Source organism: Ursus maritimus, unplaced genomic scaffold (assembly GCF_017311325.1).
Source record: "Ursus maritimus isolate PB19 unplaced genomic scaffold, ASM1731132v1 scaffold_35, whole genome shotgun sequence".
Lineage (NCBI taxonomy): Eukaryota > Metazoa > Chordata > Mammalia > Carnivora > Ursidae > Ursus > Ursus maritimus.
The window spans coordinates 6,575,248-6,593,250 of NW_024426119.1; the positions used below are offsets into that span (position 1 = coordinate 6,575,248).

General features: G+C 45.6%; 1 protein-coding gene across 4 annotated transcripts in view; it reads left to right on the forward strand.

The window, feature by feature from the left end:
• The first annotated feature begins 546 nt into the window (after positions 1-546).
• Positions 547-18,003, forward strand: part of EIF2AK4 (eukaryotic translation initiation factor 2 alpha kinase 4) — a 103,141-nt gene continuing 85,684 nt past the window's right edge. For all 4 annotated transcript variants that reach the window (XR_005831924.1, XM_040620449.1, XM_040620450.1 and 1 more), the window contains exons 1-2: positions 547-791; positions 15,977-16,089. Coding sequence is in view for 3 of the 4 variants with exons in the window: in XM_040620449.1 (XP_040476383.1) it covers positions 648-791; positions 15,977-16,089 (257 nt within the window). In the remaining variant the exon portion in view is untranslated. The remainder of the gene's footprint in view (positions 792-15,976; positions 16,090-18,003) is intronic.

The following is an 18,003-nucleotide window of genomic DNA, read 5'->3' on the forward strand; positions in this document are numbered from 1 at the left end:
AAGGGGGGGGGGGGGGGGGTGAAGTAAAGGTCATGATCTTTACTCCTAGTAGTCTTTTTAAAAATTTTTATTTATGTATTTGACAGAGAGAGACAGCCAGCGAGAGAGGGAACACAAGCAGGGGGAGTGGGAGAGGAAGAAGCAGGCTCCCAGCAGAGGAGGGAGCCTACTCCTAGTAGTCTTGTGGCAAGGATCAAGGTTAGACCCTAAGTGACTTGAAAACCTATCAAAGTCTGCCCTTTGAGTTTCCTCTTACTATCTGTGCTGGGGTAAAGAGGTTCCGGGCATTTCGTGAAACATCTGGCATTATCATTCCATTCTGAGTAATTTAATTTCCCACGTTCCTGCAGATTTCTCTGCTCTAGCTCTCCCGCAATTAGTAAGCAATGCCATACCGCGGCCTCATTCCCTTGCTTCCGCGACCCAGGTCCTCCCGCCGCTGAACCCAATTCTGGGCGCTCCGCTCCGCCCCCGGGCCCGCCCCCGACGCGCAGCCCCGCCCCGGCGCGCAGCCCCCACCCACGGACCTGCCCCCGGCGCGGAGCCCCGCCCACGGGCCAGTCTGGTGAGCGGAGCCCAGCCCCGGAGCCCGCCGGTTGCCCACCGTCGCCACCGCAAGGCCGCCCGGCCTGGGCCTCCGCGTCGCCATGGCTGGGGGCCGTGGGGCCCCCGGGCGCGGCCGGGACGAGCCGCCGGAGAGCTACCCGCAGCGGCAGGAGCATGAGCTGCAGGCTCTGGAGGCCATCTACGGCGCCGACTTCCAGGACCTGCGACCGGACGCGTGCAAATCGGTAGGAACGTGGCTGGTCCGGGCGGTGCTGGGGTGTTGCGGCCCAGTCTTTTCTATGCGCGACTTCCCCTGGCCCGACCCGGCCTTGCAGACGCCGAGCTCCCGGCCCCTTTTACGGTCCTTAAGTCCTTTAGTCCCTCCCGATTCCACCCACGCTTACGTTTTGTCCTTGCACCCGCTCGGCGGGGGCTCCAGAACCCCCACCTGGGCCGATTTCTCTCCGCAGCCTTTTCTCCAGGTCGGCTCCTCTGCCTTCCCTAACAGTTCTCATTTCCACTGGCACCGGTAACCTCCCTGCCTCCTTCCAGCCTTGCCCTTAGTCCCCGCCGGCTGAAAGCCCTTGAGTTTGATGCCACAGTGCATCATAGAGATCCATTCCAACTTTGTTCCGGCAACGCTTCGGGGGCGCTTGCACACACCTTACTGATCCCCCGCCTTCCCCCCCATCACTGTTCCTGCAAGTCTCACCCTCCGTGGTGTTCAAAACCATAAACCATGTAAACCCCGCTGTACTCCCCAGGCGTCCTGTTTTCCGGCTTGGAGGAACTTCCTTGAAGGCACTTAGAGAGTACAGAAGACATTCATGTTACCCCTAATGGAGGAGTGCGCCGAGTTTAGACCTTTTAAATGACATTTGGTTTAAAATACTATTTTCCCTATTGTCTGGGAGTAAAGGCTCATTCTAAGCAGCTGACACTGACGGTTTCTCCCCCATCTTTGAAAAATTATCTCTGAATAGTATCATTTAAAAGGTAGTCTCTTCCTTCACCTGCCTGGTATTCCTGCATTTCACATCTGCCTGTATCCAGGATTTCCTCAACAGATAGGATTTTCTGCAGCTGTTGGAGCAGAACGTTTTGCCTCTCACTCAAAGTGCTTCTTCCTTCATGAAATATTTATTGTCAGGAACACGGTCCGGGGCAAAACACATCAAAGCTCTTGCCCTCAGGGAGCTTACTTCTCTAGTGCTCAATTTCAAGGTTTTGTTTTTTTTTTTTTTTAAAGATTTTATTTATTTATTTGACAGAGACAGCCAGCGAGAGAGGGAACACAAGCAGGGGGAGTGGGAGAGGAAGAAGCAGGCTCCCAGCAGAGGAGCCTGATGTGGGGCTCGATCCCAGAACACCAGGATCACGTCCTGAGCCGAAGGCAGACGGTCAACGACTGCGCCACCCAGGCGCCCCTGTTTGTTTGTTTTTAACCTTGTTAATAAAATTGTAAATATCCCCCTTATACATCCTTACACTAAAATAATGTAACATTCTGGTGATCTGGTAACTTCTGTCTTTCCAAACATTGAGAACCAGGAAGTAGGCCCATTAAGCAGCCAAAATGGGAGTCACAAAGTGTACCCATGGACTCAAGGCAAAGTCTGTAAGACCCCCTTCAGAGCCACTTTTTAAAATATATATATATTTTATTTTATTTATGAGAGAGAGAGTACAAGCAGGGGGAGCTGGAGAAGCAGGCTCCCAGCTGAGCAGAGAGCCCAACTTGAGGCTGGATCCCAGAACCCCATCATGACCTGAGTGGAAGACAGATGTTTAACCGGCTGAGCCCCCAGGCGCCCAGAGCCACTTTTATTTACTTTATACATGGTTAGTTATCTAGTTCTAAGGCTACAAAAGAAAGGAGAAAGGAGCTGCTGTAGGTAGGGATATCAGTAATCTCAGAATTTGCAGTTGGTGACCTTTCTAACACAGAAGATTGACAAAAGCAAACAAAAACTGTAACAAGCAGGCAGAAGAATTCAAATAGCTGTCTGTGGTTCCCCGCACAGGGCGAATAGCCTACACACTTCCATAGGCCTCACAGGCAAATAACTGCTGGCCATTAACAATGAAATCAGAGTGCATCATTCAGCAAGTACTTATTATCACCTGTGTGCCCGTCTTCAGGGAAAGAGGAGGCAGGTCCACAATCCTGTATCCAAAACCCTAGAGACCTGTCGGGTTTCAACATTCAGAAGTGATTATGTCCACGTTCATGTGTACACATTCCATGCCTTACCTAACACCCCACTTGGTATGGGGGTAGTGGGGGAAGCATCCAAAATTAAACACAATGAAACAAATATTCACATGACTGGGATAAATAAAGGCTATTAATAGCCTCTTGTCAGGTCAGGCCAAATTTGCTGCCAATAAATTCAGGTTAGAATTTATTGACCTGAGTAAACTTCAGGTTTCTTTGACTTCTTTTGGGGAATGTGTTAGAATGTAGGTTTCAGAGGTTTCAGTTTACTAGCATATGTAAAATCATTTATAAATAAGCGTTTTGGGAATGAATGCTAATAATTATTCTACATACTAAAAAAGTTTGGACACCACTAGGTTAAAATACAATTTACTCTTGAGTTATATATATATATATATTATTAATTATCTTGGCTTATTTTCCATGTTGGCAAAGACCCCCTCAGCCCCCGGGAAAACTTTCTTTTAAAAATTTATTTATTTATTTATTTATTTATTGCTCCTGCAGTAATCTCTATGCCCAACATGGGGCTCAAGGTCAACGACCCTGAGATCAAGAGTAGCGTGCTCCACTGACTGAGTTAGCCAGGCGTCCCATGTATTGTCTGTTTTCTTAGTCATTTGTCAGTTATTTTATGTTAAAAAAGTTAGCATTTTGGGTCATATGTTGCAAATGCTTTTCCCTATTTAACCATGTGCATTTTGATATTTATGTAATTTATGCAGTTAAAAAAACTTTAACATAGTTAAAATGACTTTTTTTGTTTTATAGTGCCCCCTTTTTTTCCTAGAAAAGATTTCCCTACTCCAGTGTTACTAAAAAATGAAGTCTTCGAGGTTTTCTTTTAATTCTTTCATGACTTTGTTTTCAAACTTTCTTTCTTTCTTTTTTTTTTTTTTAAAGATTTTATTTACTTCTTCATCAGAGAGAGAGAGACAGAGAGCGAGCGAGTGCACAAGCTGGGAGAGAGGCAGGCAGAGGGAGAAGCAGGCTTCCCGCTGAGCAAGGAGCCTGATGTGGGACCCCATCCGAGGACCCTTGGATCATGACCTGAGCTGAAGGCAGACTCACTGAACCACCCAGACATCCCTCAGACTTTGATCAAATAAATACAGAAATAGCTTTTTAACAAAAATTCTTAGCTCCATCTGAGTATGCATCTAGGCTGCCTTCTTCCACCCCCAACTAGCCAGTTAGACTAACACAAATGAATGTTTTCAATTTTTCCCACTATTTTTTTTTTAAAGATTTTATTTATTTATTTGACAGAGATAGAGACAGCCAGCGAGAGAGGGAACACAAGCAGGGGGAGTGGGAGAGGAAGAAGCAGGCTCATAGCGGAGGAGCCTGATGTGGGGCTCGATCCCAGAACGCCGGGATCACGCCCTGAGCCGAAGGCAGACGCTTGACCGCTGTGCCACCCAGGCGCCCCAATTTTTCCCACTATTAATTTGAAACACCACCTTTACATTATATGAAACCATCCTAGCTTCATAAGGACAGGGTCCATGTGTTTTTGTTCATACCTACATATCCCGTGCGTGGTAAAAAGCTCTCAAGACTTTTCTTTGCATGAAATAATTCCCGAGTCTATTTAGATCTATCATTGACTCTTTACGCCATTATGAATCTGTTTAAGCGCGACCACCACATTGCTTTAATTCTGATAGATTTATAACAACCCTTATTCAGTATTCAGTGTGGTTAGCATTAATTTACTTTATAGAATTTTCCTGACTAGTTTCACTGTAGTTTTTCCATATGAACTTTAGAATCAGCTTGCCTGATTCAAAAACTTATGGCGGCATTCTTCATGGAATAACATTGCATATATTTAATTTGGGGAGAATTCAGATTCTGAATATTTTCATGTTCATTTATTTTTTTATTGAAGTATAATTGACACACAATGTTACATTAGTTTCAAGTGTACAGCAGTGTTTCTATACTTCTGTGCATTATGCCATGCTCACTACAAGTGTAGCTACTGTTACCATATAACCTACTAGAATACCATTGACTATATTCCCTCTGCTGTACTTTTTTTTTTTTTTTTAAGTAGGCTCCATGCCCAGCATGGAGCCCAACCTGGGGCTTGAACTCACAGCCCTGAGATCAAGACCTGAGCTGAGATCAAGAGTTGTACACTTAACAGACTAACCCAGCCCCCCCAATGTACTTTTGATACTCTTATTCCTTTATTCCTTCCATACCTGGAAGCCTGTATCTCCTACTTCCTCTCTCTCGGTCTGTCCATCTCCCCCCTTCCCTTCACTCAGTTTGTTCTCTGTATTTAGGAGTCTGTTTCCGCTTTTTGTTTGCTTATTGTGTTCTTTGTTTTTTAGATTCCATGTACAAGTCAAGTCATGGTTTTTGTCTTTCTCTGTCAGACTTATTTCACTGAGCATAATACCCTCTCGGTCAACCATGTTGTCACAAATAGATAAAATCTTTCTTTTTTAAAATTTTATTTATTTATTTGACACAGAGAGAGGGAGAGAGAGAGAGAGAGAGAGAGAGAGCGTGAGCCCAAGCAGGGGGAGTGGCAGGCAGAGAGAGAAGCAGNCTCCCCGCTGAGCAGGGAGCCCGATGTGGGGCTCAATCCCAGGCATCATGATCTGAGCCAAAGGCAGACGCTTAACTGACTGAGCCACCCAGGTGCCCTTAAGACTTTATTTTTTTGAGTGATCTCTGTACCCAACGTGGGGCTTGAACTCACAACCCCAAGATCAAGAGCTCCATGCTCCACTGACTGAGCCAGCCCGGTGCCCCTGTGCAAAAGCTTTTTATTTTGATATCCCAGTAGTTTATTTTTGCTTTTGTTTCCCTTGCCTGAGGAGACACAGCTAGAAATATGCTGCTAAGGGGCGCCTGGGTGGCACAGTGGTTAAGCCTCTGCCTTCAGCTCAGGGCGTGATCCCGGCGTTATGGGATCGAGCCCCACATCAGGCTCCTCCGCTGGGAGCTTGCTTCTTCCTCTCCCACTCCCCCTGCTTGTGTTCCGTCTCTCGCTGGCTGTCTCTATCTCTGTCGAATGAATAAATAAAATCTTAAAAAAAAAAAAAAATGCTGCTAAGGCCTATGTCAAAGCAATTACTGTCTATGTTTTCTTCTAAGCGGTTGATGGTTTCACATCTCACATTTAAGTCTTTAATCCGTTTTCACATATGTTTAAAATGGAGCTGTAGTTTACTAAATTCTAACATTGTTCAAAAATTCTCTCTAACCAGACAGATAGGCAAATACTTAAGAGAGAAGGTGAATGAACTTGGTGATTTTTACAGTCAGTTATAGAAAATACTCATTTTTAGGGGCACCTGGGTGGCTCAGTCGTTAAGCGTCTGGCTTTGGCTCAGAGCGTGATTCCAGCGGTCTGGGGTCGAGCCCCACATCAGGCTCCTCTGCTGGGAGCCTCCTTCTTCCTCTCCCACTCCCCCTGCTTGTGTTCCTTCTCTCGCTGGCTGTCTCTCTCTCTGTCAAATAAATAAATAAAATCGTAAAAAAAAAAAAAAAAAAAGATTCTCTCCCTCCCTCCCTCTCCCTTTGCTCTTCCCTCTGCTCATGCTCTTTCTCTCTCAAACGAATAAATAGATAAAATCTTAAAAAAAATACTCATTTTTAGAAAAGGAGATATGGGGGAAATCAGCGATTAAGGCATTTAACATAAAATCAGAGAAAGACAAATACTGTATAATCCCTCTTACATGTAGAATCTAAAAATATTTAAAAATTTTAAAATAAGCCAAGCTCATAGATGCAGAGAACAGATTGGTGTTTGCTTGGAGGGCGGAGGGGAGAATGGGTGAACTGTTTTTTGTTGTGTGGTTTGTTTTTTTTTTTAGGTTTAAACATTTGTTACTTAATTTCCTTTTTCTGTGCTTTTACTGTCATTTTTATTTTTGACTTCTTTGCAGACTTAAAACCAGAAACTTGCCCAGATTATCTTGCACATGTTACTTTATTTCTAGATTTGTTCTATTTTCACACAGAATAGTTTCTCTCCACTTTACAGAATATGAGATCTAAAGTGTGTGAGAAGGAGGCCACATTGAGCCAAGTCTGGCCATCGAAATTTAAGGAGGATGTGATTAGCAGAATCCTAGGTAACAGTTCTACTAGGCCAACCACCTGAAAGTGATTTGAATCATGTAACTTTTTATATATGTATAATTGTAGTAAAAAACACATACCACAGAATTTACCATCTTAACCATTTCTCAGAGTACAGTTCGGTAGTGTTAAGCATATTTATGTTGTGCAGAAAATTGTGTTAGTAGTTTTAATTTCCCAGATGTCGTCCTCATCTGCTGCTTATCTTGTAATCCAGTGATTTTTTTTTTAAGATTTTATTTATTTATTTGACAGAGAGACAGCCAGAGAGGGAGGGAACACAGCAGTGGGAGTGGGAGAGGAAGAAGCAGGCTCATAGCGGAGGAGCCTGATGTGGGGCTCGATCCCATAACACTGGGATCACGCCCTGAGCCAAAGGCAGACACTTAACGACTGAGCCACCCAGGCGCCCCTCCAGTGAATTTTTTAAAAAGATTTATTTATTTGAGAGAGAGAATGAGCACACAGAGGCAGAGGAAGAGGGAAAAGCAGACTCCCCATCGAACAGGGAGCCTGACTCAATCCCAGAATCCCAGAATCCTGACCTGAGCTGAAGGCAGACGCTTAACCCACTGAGCCACCCAGGCACCGCCAATCCATGAAATTTAATCATGGGCTGCCATTAACCCTCATGCTTCGGCCTTGGAAGGAAAAGGTTTGCTGCTTCGTGGCATCACTAACAAAATTCTCAATTTTTAGTAGTTCTATTTTTTACTCCAGTTCTCTTAAGAGAAACAGGCACATTCTTAATCCAGTTTATTTTGTTGGGCCTGGTTAGGAAGTGTCCAGAGAAAAGCAGGTTCAGACTGAACAGCAGGCTCGTCTGACATCCCTGGCCTGGGTCTCCTCTGGGAGGCATGCACTGGGCTGGGAAGGCGTCCTCTAGGTCAGTGTTCTAATCCTTTGGGGTATTTTAATATCCTTGGGTTTTGTTTCTTTTTTTTTTTTTTTTAAGATTTTATTTATTTATTCGACAGAGATAGAGACAGCCAGCGAGAGACGGAACACAAGCAGGGGGAGTGGGAGAGGAAGAAGCAGGCTCCCAGCAGAGGAGCCTGATGTGGGGCTCGATCCCGTAACGCCGGGATCACGCCCTGAGCCGAAGGCAGACGCTTAACGACTGCGCCACCCAGGCACCCCTGGGTTTTGTTTCTTAAAGATTCAGCTAATGTTCGTTTCAGTGAGTCCAAATGAGCATTAGCTCTCTTTTTATTTTTTTTATTTTAATTTTTTAAAATTTTACTTATTTATTTGAGATGGAGTGAGCGAGAGAGCAGGCACAGGGGAGCAGAGGCAGAGGGAGAAGCAGGCTCCTGCTGAGCAGGGAGCCTGATGCGGGGCTTGATCCCAGGACCCCGGGATTATGACCTGAGCCGAAGGCAGAGGCTCAACCATCAGAGCCACCCAGGTGCCCCCTCTTACTTTTTAGAATTGAGTTTACATCACTTTTTCCCCTTTTTATGTCTGAGGAGTGGTTTGGCTGTTTTATTACAGTCCAGGGGAGTATCCAGCTTCCTGTTCCCAAGATGGAGCACGTGCAAGGCACGTCTTACTGTCGTAGTCTGTGACCTTCTCACCATTACTCCTCCTTACGCTGCTTTCAGGTCACTTGCATTTCAGTCTTCAACACAAATTGGTTTTTTAATGTATATTTTGTAGTTTGTATATTTTGTGTCTGATACATTCTGCATTGTGTTTTCCTCTCCTTTAGTGCTCTCAAATTTTTTTTGGTTATCCCTTACTCTGTAAATACTTGAATTCCAGGAATTCATTATTTCCTTATACAGATTAAGTCAAAGAATTTTATCAGCACCATTCTAAAACGCATGAAGGAGGCCCTACCCACCCCACTCCCCAGCACATCCTGGTTGTTATCATTTTTTAATCAAGTCCTGTTCAGCTCCAGGACCCCTTGAATTCCCTAATGTGTGGAATCTTGCATAAAAGCCTCTTCTTATGTTGAAACACCCCTCAGTTTGCTCAAGGAAAGCCTGGCAAATATTCTGCTCTTACCTCTAAAGTCATTGTTTCCTGACTTTTTTTTTTTTCCCCTTTTTTTCTCTCAATGTGCCTGTATTGGTTAGTATTATGTTTGGCTACATATTATAGAAAACTTAACAAAGTTTGTTTTCCTGCATGCAGAAGTCAGGGGTCTAGGGCTTTTTCTAAATTGTTTCACCTTTCTTAATGTGCCCCTCATGGTCCAAAATGGCTGTCTGAACTCCAGCCATCATTTCTGGGTTCCAGTCAGCAGGAAGGAGAAATGGATGAAGTTGTATGTGTTGGTTCTTTTATCCTTTTTAAAAAAGATTTTATTTATTTATGTATGTATTTATTTATTTATTTATTTGAGAGAAAGCATTTGAGCAAGCAGGGGGACGGAGAGGGACAAGCAGACTCCGTGCTGAACACAGAGCCTGATGTGGGGATTGATCCTACAACCCCGAGACTGTGACCTGAGCCGAAATCAAGAGTCAGGTGCTCAGCCGACTGAGCCACCCAGGTGTCCCTAGTTCTTTCATCTTATTAGCCAGAAATTAACCCAATGGCCACAGTTGGCTGCAAAGGCATTTTATGCAGCTGAAAACTTAGAGATTCTCTTGCTAAGAAATAAGAGGAGAGTGGATATTGGGGGAACAGTTAATAGTCTGCTGAGAAATACCCTGAAGTTTGTACCTTATGGAGAAGAGTATCATCATGGTCCAGTGAAATTGTCAGCCATAGAGGCCTTGAAAGTTGCAGACACCCAGTTCCTCAGTGTGCTGTTCTTTGAGTTCCTCTTGGTGCTCAGATGCAGACAAGCTGTGAGGTTTTTATCCAATAGTCTGTCATTCCTCAGTGGCCTTGGGTCTGTTCCCTCCCCCAAGCCACCACTACTGGGTTCATGCACCTCTTAAGCTGAAACCTTTACGCATCCAGGAATCTCTTCCCTTTGCTTCAAAACTCTTTCCTCTTTCCTAGAAGTTTGTGTTGGCTTTATCTGGGCTCAGCACTATTACCACTCCGGCCCTGCTCGTATTGCTATGTTGTGGAAATAACTGGAACACTAGACGTGCATGGTGACACATGGCTGCTCCAGCCCAGGAGTGTTGGCAGGGTGCTTACTACTTCTGTAGGCCCCAGTGTTCTACATCCACATGTCCCCCCTAGTGGTCCTGGGACTGGCCCGGAGGCCTCCTCCCTTGAGGCTTGCCGGCAATCCTTGCCTGGATTCATTGTGCTTTAGTAGGCATTCTCTATAGTAAAGAATAACTTCAAAATGTGTGATTCCCCCAATAGGCCTCTTTTCTATGAAGCTTGCTTCCTGTTTCCAGGACTCTGGGCGCACAGTGAAGGGCTCTCTGTACCCTCGAAGGGCTACTTACATTCAGATACGCTCTTCACTTCCTACCTAAAGACAAAAGGGAATGTTAAACCAGATTCGCTGTCTTGCCTCTGCAGGGATAACTCACTTCATGTGGTGTATGTTGTCTGTATGTTACAAGTTCATTTCCATCCTGGGCCCAGGAAAGACCTATCCTTTGGTTTATATTTGTAGTTTCTATTTTACAGCTTGTTGATAATTTTATTTGTTTATTATTTTAATTTTAAAAAATTTTTATTTTGTTAAAAGATTTTCAGAGAGAGAGAGTGCGAGCACAAGCAGGGGGAGGGGCAGGCAGAGGGAGAAGCAGACTCCCTGCTGAGCAGGGAGCCCAAGGTGGGACTCCATCCCAGGCCCCCTGAGATCATGACCTGAGCCGAAGGCAGACACCCAGGCACCCTGGCTTGTTGATAATTTTAGTTCTTATATTTACATAATTCTTGCTCCTTAGCTATAGAGGGCTACCCTAATTTTGTTGCTTAAAAAACAAAAGGTCTGCTGTTACTCCTGGGTGGTGTGCTTGCATTGAAATATCTTGACTTAATCTCTTTCACATTGTGCTTTTGGGTCTTTAGTATTTTACTTGAAGCAAACCATCTGTATGGCGTTTACCCTTATTTTCTTACCTTCTTATTTCTTTTGCCTCTTTTAAGCTCTCAGTCATTATGAATTTAGAGCAGTATTCTCATTGGTTGTTTTTCTTCTTTTAAGATTTATTTATTTGAGAGAGAGATTGGGAGCTTGTGCAGGGGGAGGGGCAGAGGGAGAGGTAGAGAAATTCTCAAGCAGACTCTGTGCTGAGCGGGGAACCCGCCTCGGGGCTCAGTCCCAGGACCCTGAGATCATGACCTGAGCTAAAATCAAGTGTCGGTCGCTCAACCAGCTGAGCCACCCAGGCACCCCTTCCTTGGTTGTTCTGAAATAAATTTTTCACTGGTCAACACCAAGTGAGAAAATGAAAGACAGAATAATGTGTAAGTGAAGCTGTCTTAGTATAAGATAAATTGACCCTTCTTAAGATAAGATTGAGCTGTACTCTATTTTTGTACTTCCTCCTACTTCTGATACTAAAGTACTATTTTCTAAAGTTATACAATATATACAATAAAGAGGGAGCAAAAATGCATTTTCTTTTTCTTTCTTTCTTTAAATAAGATTTTATTTATTTTAGAGAGAGCACAAGTGGGCGGAGGGGGAGAGGGAGAAACAGACTCCTTGCTAACATGGGGCTCAATCCTAGGATCCTGGGGTCATGACCTGAGCGCAAGGCAGATGCTTAACTGCCTGAGCCACCCAGGCGTCCTTTTTTTTGTTTAGGTATGCTCCACACCCAGTGTGGGGCTTGAACTCCTGACCCTGAGATCAAGAGTCACATGCTTTACTTACTGAGACAGACAGACACCCCCCAAAAAGTATTTTGATAAAATTTTAAGTTGGTGATCATATCTCTCCAAAATTTGTGGGCTCTGAGATGAAAAAGCCTGTAAAGGTTTGAGCTGGTAGAGAAAGCACTGGTAAGATGTTGAGTCTACCTAGCCTTTCTCTCAGTGTTTACATCTGTAAAATGGACATGTATAACCTCCCTACAGAGCTGGATTCTTTTTTTTTTTTTTTTAAAGATTTTATTTATTTATTCGACAGAGATAGAGACAGCCAGCGAGAGAGGGAACACAAGCAGGGGGAGTGGGAGAGGAAGAAGCAGGCCCACAGCAGAGGAGCCTGACGTGAGGCTCGATCCCATAACGCCGGGATCACGCCCTGAGCCGAAGGCAGACGCCCAACCGCTGTGCCACCCAGGCGCCCCCTGGATTCTTGTTAGAAAATGAGTAACAGGGATGCCCGAGTGGCTCTCAGTTAAGTGGCTGCCCTTGGCTCAGGTCATGATCCCAGGGTCCTGGGATCGAGTCCTGCATTGGGCTCCTTGCTCAGCGGGGAGCCTGGTTCTCCCCCTGCCTGCTCTGCCTGCGGCTCCCCCTGCTCATGCACGCTCTCTCTGACAAGTAATAAATAACATCTTTAAAAAAAAAAGAAAATGAGTAACTGTAACATGGCAAAGATGGGTTGGTAGGATTTACTTCAAAATAATCAGGTGGTATTTGGGAGTAGAGGTAACATACAGATACTCAGTGTTGGCCACAAGTGGGTAATTGTTGAATCTGTATTTATATCATTATCAGCTTTTGTTTGAAAATTTCTATAATAAAAAATTCTTCCACAAGAGAGCTTGTTTGAGGAGACTGGTCAAGGCAATAGTCTTTGCTTTTCTTCCTAGCAGCTGCCTGTTTCAACTGCTCTTAGCTAAATGCTTCCTGTGCAGAATTCTGTCTCAGATAAAAAGCAGAGAGCAGCTAGCCTGCCCTGGTAGGAGGGGACAGGAGGCCTGGAGCCCCGTTAGTTCATTCTCACGCTCAAATCTTTGAGGTTCCTCGGAGGAAACCCACCAGCCTCTACCTGCTACTTCTTCTCATGTCCTCTGTCCTTCTAGAGAAGGGCCCCTCCTCCTGTCCATCCTGTGCCCATTGCCGTCTGCCCTCTGACAGATCCTAATTTTGTCTCTTTCCTGCTCTTCCATAAAATTCCCATCCACATCCTCACATGCTCTAGAGGTTTCTCCCTCGATTTCACATCCTCCTCCATCTGTGGCCCCATTCTCTGTCCCCTTAACGCCTAAACCTCCTTGAAGGACTCGGGGCGCCTGGGTGGCACAGCGGTTAAGCGTCTGCCTTCGGCTCGGGGCGTGATCCCGGCGTTCTGGGATCGAGCCCCACATCAGGCTCCTCCGCTATGAGCCTGCTTCTTCCTCTCCCACTCCCCCTGCTTGTGTTCCCTCTCTCGCTGGCTGTCTCTATCTCTGTCAAATAAATAAATAAATAAATCTTTAAAAAAAAAAAAACACCTCCTTGAAGGACTCATCCAGACGTGGCCAGTCCTCCTCCTTACGCAGCGTTCACTCCTTTATCACACCAGGGCCTGCGTTCAGTGCCCATGGAGCCCGCTCTTGGCACGGTTACCTGCGGTCCCGTGTTACCCCAGCAGTGGATGCTCCCTGTCCTCATCCTACTCAGCCTGGGAGCATCTGTGACAAGACACTTTCCTTCTGTTTCCCTCCCTCGAAACCCAGTCTCTCTGTCTGCTTTATCTCAAGTACACCTTTCTCCTGCTTCACTGGGTGTCCCCCATCCCTCCTGTGTTCCAGACACACTGGCCTGCCTGGGGCTTTTTGGAATACGTCAACCTCTTGTTCACTTTGAACCTCTTTACGTGCTCTTCCCTGCTCCGGAATGCTGGGTCCCTGGCTTGTCTCACCTTTAGTGCCATGTACTCAGGTCTTCCTGATGACCACGTCCGAGTGTGTTCCCTCACACCCACTGCGGGCCATTCTCTAATAAGTAGAGTGGAGGGAGACAAGATGCTACTTTTGTCCTCTGAGGGTCTCTGGCTAGGTCTGAGAATTAAATCGACATGAGACAGACAGGAGAATAGCATGCAGATGTTTACGTGCACATTTGAAACCCCGTAGGGAAATGAAGACCCGAAGGAGTGGCCAGACCTAAATGTTTTTACAGGGTACGTTGAACAAAGAGAGGCAATTGTGGAAAAGTAACGAACATACGGGGAGACTGAAGAAAGGTCAGAGTTATTTTGCCAAGTTCTGTTTGTACAGAATTCTCTCGGCCTCGGTGTTCTGTCTCTGATAATAAGAGTCTTTCTTTCTTTCCAGTGTAGGAGGGCATCTTTCACATGGGTGTTTTATCTCCTGTTTTCCAGAAGGAAAGAGGAGGTCAGAGGGGCCCTTCTTGCACCTTCTGTTTTCAAGTACCTTTTGCTCAAAATAATCCTTTTACCAAAGTGGCCTATCTTGGGGCGGCTGATTCCATCACGTCACGTCTTCTCTTCAGTAGCACTTTCTGAACTTGAACTTGCATGTGTATTGTTTGTTTTCGCCCCATCGGACTGGAAGTTCCACGACAGCCGGAACCATGTCTGTTGACTCCTTTCTGTGTGCTCACAGTGCCTGACAGAGCCCAGGCCCGTCCCTGTGGGTGAGGAGGTGAGATGGCTGAATGAGCCCATACAAGACTTCATGGGTCACGGGATGTTTAACCACGTTCACAGAACTGTGCTTTCCTGGCGCCTGACCTGCAGCTTTGACCGAGCATGAAGATAAGGCCATATGAAAACCAAGCTTTCGGGGCGCCTGGGTGGCGCAGTCGTTAAGCGTCTGCCTTCGGCTCAGGGCGTGATCCCGGCGTGATGGGATCGAGCCCCACATCAGGCTCCCCCGCTATGAGCCTGCTTCTTCCTCTCCCACTCCCCCTGCTTGTGTTCCCTCTCTCGCTGTCTCTCTCTCTCTGTCAAATAAATAAATAAAATCTTTAAAAAAAAAAAAAAAAGGAAACCAAGCTTTCATATATTATACACATCGCTGATAATTTTGTCTATCATATAATTCAGGGTACCTGATAGAATTTAGTGTCGCTATGTACTTTGTTGTCTCCCCCTCCCCCCGATTTTTTGTGCTTTTTCCTTTTCTGGGAAATGTGAAATAATGTCACATTTCCCTTTTTACCCTGGCCACCTGGATGTTCCAAGACAAAGCCAAGGCTCCGTCACAGCAGCTCAGCATTGGCGCTAACAAGGGAGTGGCAGGTGAAAAAGACACAGGCTTGGGAGCCAAAGTGGGATCTGAAATCCAGCCTTGTCGCCATGTATCTGTGGGCAAGAAACGGAACCTTTCCGAGCTCGAGCCGCTTTATCTGTAAAACACGCCGGTGCCCACCTGCAGAGTTGGTGAAGTGCCTGGACCATGAGAATAAATATTTCTTCCCTTAGCCTCTCTTCTCTCATGATGTACAGATGATATTAATTGCCTCAAATCTTTTTTGGAAAAAGCGTATTTAATAAAGAATAAATGGGGTATTTAGTTTTTTTGGCGAAAAGCAGTTGGGTGAGAGCATATCCACGTTTAGACGAGCCATCAGATTTCCATGTTAAGGCTTTCACTTGTCATTATCTCAGTATTCATATTTCAACTGAAGTTTCCCCTGCTCGAAAGGCCCCTGACCCACCTGTCTGAAAATCTCCCTCACTGCTGCATTCCATTACTCTGCCTGATTTTCTTTCTAGCACGCTCATCACTATGGAGAATACGCACTTGTCTTCTCAGTTGGCTGGTTGGACCCATGTCTGTCCAAAACGACCCCTGTACTCCTAGCCTCTAGAACGGTACCTGTGCATAATCACGTGACTGGTACTCCGTAGGATGTGAACGAATAGAAGCTCCATGGAACATTTTGCTTCACCTCTGAGATAACTTTGAAAAGGAAGATGCAGTCTCTGTGTCATAGGTTTTTTTTTTTTTTTTTTAAAGATTTTATTTATTTATTCGACAGAGATAGAGACAGCCAGCGAGAGAGGGAACACAAGCAGGGGGAGTGGGAGAGGGAGAAGCAAGCTCCCAGCGGAGGAGCCTGATGTGGGGCTTGATCCCATAACGCCGGATTCACGCCCTGAGCCGAAGGCAGACGCTTAACCGCTGCGCCACCCAGGCGCCCCCATAGGTTTTGTTTTGAAACCACGCTTTAGGAAAAGATGACCGAATACCCGTATGAAAGTACAATTGCACGTAATATTTAGAAAGTAGAATGTTCGAGCTAAGATGCTCATTGTCTTAATTGCTAATAATTGGCTCTCCACACACACACAAAAAAAAAAAATTGCTTTTTCTCTTTTAGGTCAACGAGCCCCCTGAAATCAATTTAGTTCTGTACCCTCAGGGCCTGACTGGTGAAGAAGTGTACGTGCAAGTGGATTTGAGGGTTAGATGCCCACCAACGTACCCAGACGTGTGAGTACATTTATAAGTACCGTCCCTGTGATACCACGTCTCTGTTTTCACAACATAGAAACAGACACATTATTGACATTTTCTCCTTCCTGCCTGTATTCCCCTTAAAATTTCACGTCCTGTCACGTATATCTCATCAAAACTACGTCAGCAGTAGACATTGTTGTGAAACCTGTCTCATGTTAGTCTGCTTATAGTTGTAGAATACTCACTCCAGATACGAGTATTTGCTCCATGAGTAATTGTTTTTTTTCTCTAATGTGTTCACTTAAATTTTTTTTTTAAGATTTTATTTATTTGAGAGAGCGTGAACGGGGTGAGGGGTGTTGATATGTGTTTAATTCTTCATAAATTGGGAAGAGGAACAGTCTTAGAAGAAAAGGATAAGGTCATGAGGACTAGTAGAGCCCTTGTATACTTAGTTTTGTTTTGTTTTTAGAGGGTAGTGAGGGGCAGAGGGAGAATGAAAGGGAACCCTCAAGCAGACTCCCCACCCAGCACAGAGCCGGTTGTGGCGTCAGTCCCACGACCCTGAGTTCGTGACCTGAGCCGAAATCAAGAGTTGGACACATAACCAACTGAGCCACCCAGGCGCCCTTGTATACTTAGGTTTGAAGTATGGTTGGCATTAGGACTTAGAATAGCTTTTTGGCCCTAATGGGAGTTTTACTTCCTAGAGGAAAAAGGAGATTAGAGTCACACTGTTGTTTCTAGAGGCCCTGCTGATGGGTCTCCACCGTGCAGGGCTGGCCCGTGATGCAGGGTGTGTAGGATCCCTGGCTATACAGGTGCTCTGCAGTGTGTGAGACAACCACAAGACCCCGCATACATTCTTTTTTAAAAAGATTTTATTTATTTGAGAGAGAGTGCGAGGAGGAGCACAAGTGGGGGGAGGGGTAGGAGGAGAGAGAGAAGCAGGCTCCCCACTGAGCAGGGAGCCCGATGTGGGGCTTGATCCCTGGACCCTGGGATCATAACCTGAGCCGAAGGCAGACCCTTAACTGACTGAGCCACCCAGGCGCCTCACCCCACATATTTTCAAACTCCCCCTGCACGTGTATTGCCTCTGAATGAGAACCGCTGACAGAGCAAAAGCTTTGGCAGTCAGTAGTCAAGTATTGTCTTTTGGAAGTACGCGTGTATTCCGTGTAATCTTTCCTGAGACATTGCATGTGGAAAAGCAGATGGGCGAGGATGACGTTTTGTGGTTTGAGCTTACTGTGCAGGGGACCCGTGAGGGAAGGTGACAAAAGGAAGCCGTGCCTTACAGCCTGGGTGGGGAAATTGATGGAATCTGTTACCCTAGCAGCTGATGGAGAAGAGGAGAGTACAGATAGGTCGAGACGAGTTTCTTGAGTTTAGTAACCCTCTTCTACCTCTAACACTGTGCCTAGACTAGATGCAGTAGGTGGTTAGTATTTAATTAATGAATTGGTTAAAGCGTAATTAAATTTATGAAAGAAAAATAAGGCTGCGCCTCTCTGGGTTTTATTTTTCCTGACACCAAATAGCTGGGTGTCCAGCAGTCCAGTTCAGTGTTGTCACGAACTAGCATAGTTCCTGCGGACTTCGCGGATTAAGGGCTCAGTTCCACAGAATTTCAAAGGCCCTTTGCGTGTACCAGTGTTTCTGATTAGCTGGCCAAGAATTTTTGGGCTCCTTAAACTCCCTTGTCAGGCTTGATGCTGTGTTAAAACAGCTTATAGAACTCAGGAAGACGCTTGACTCACAGTTACCAGCTTACTATAAGGGATGCGACGCAGGACCAGTCCAGTGGAAGAGGGGCGTAGGGAAGGAATGTGGTGACAGGCGTGGGGTTTCTCTCCCCTCTTGCCATTGACAGGTATCCCCTGGGGGCACAGCCACCCCTGGTTGGGAACCACTGTGCTGGAGGACCATTCTGGTAAATCTTGA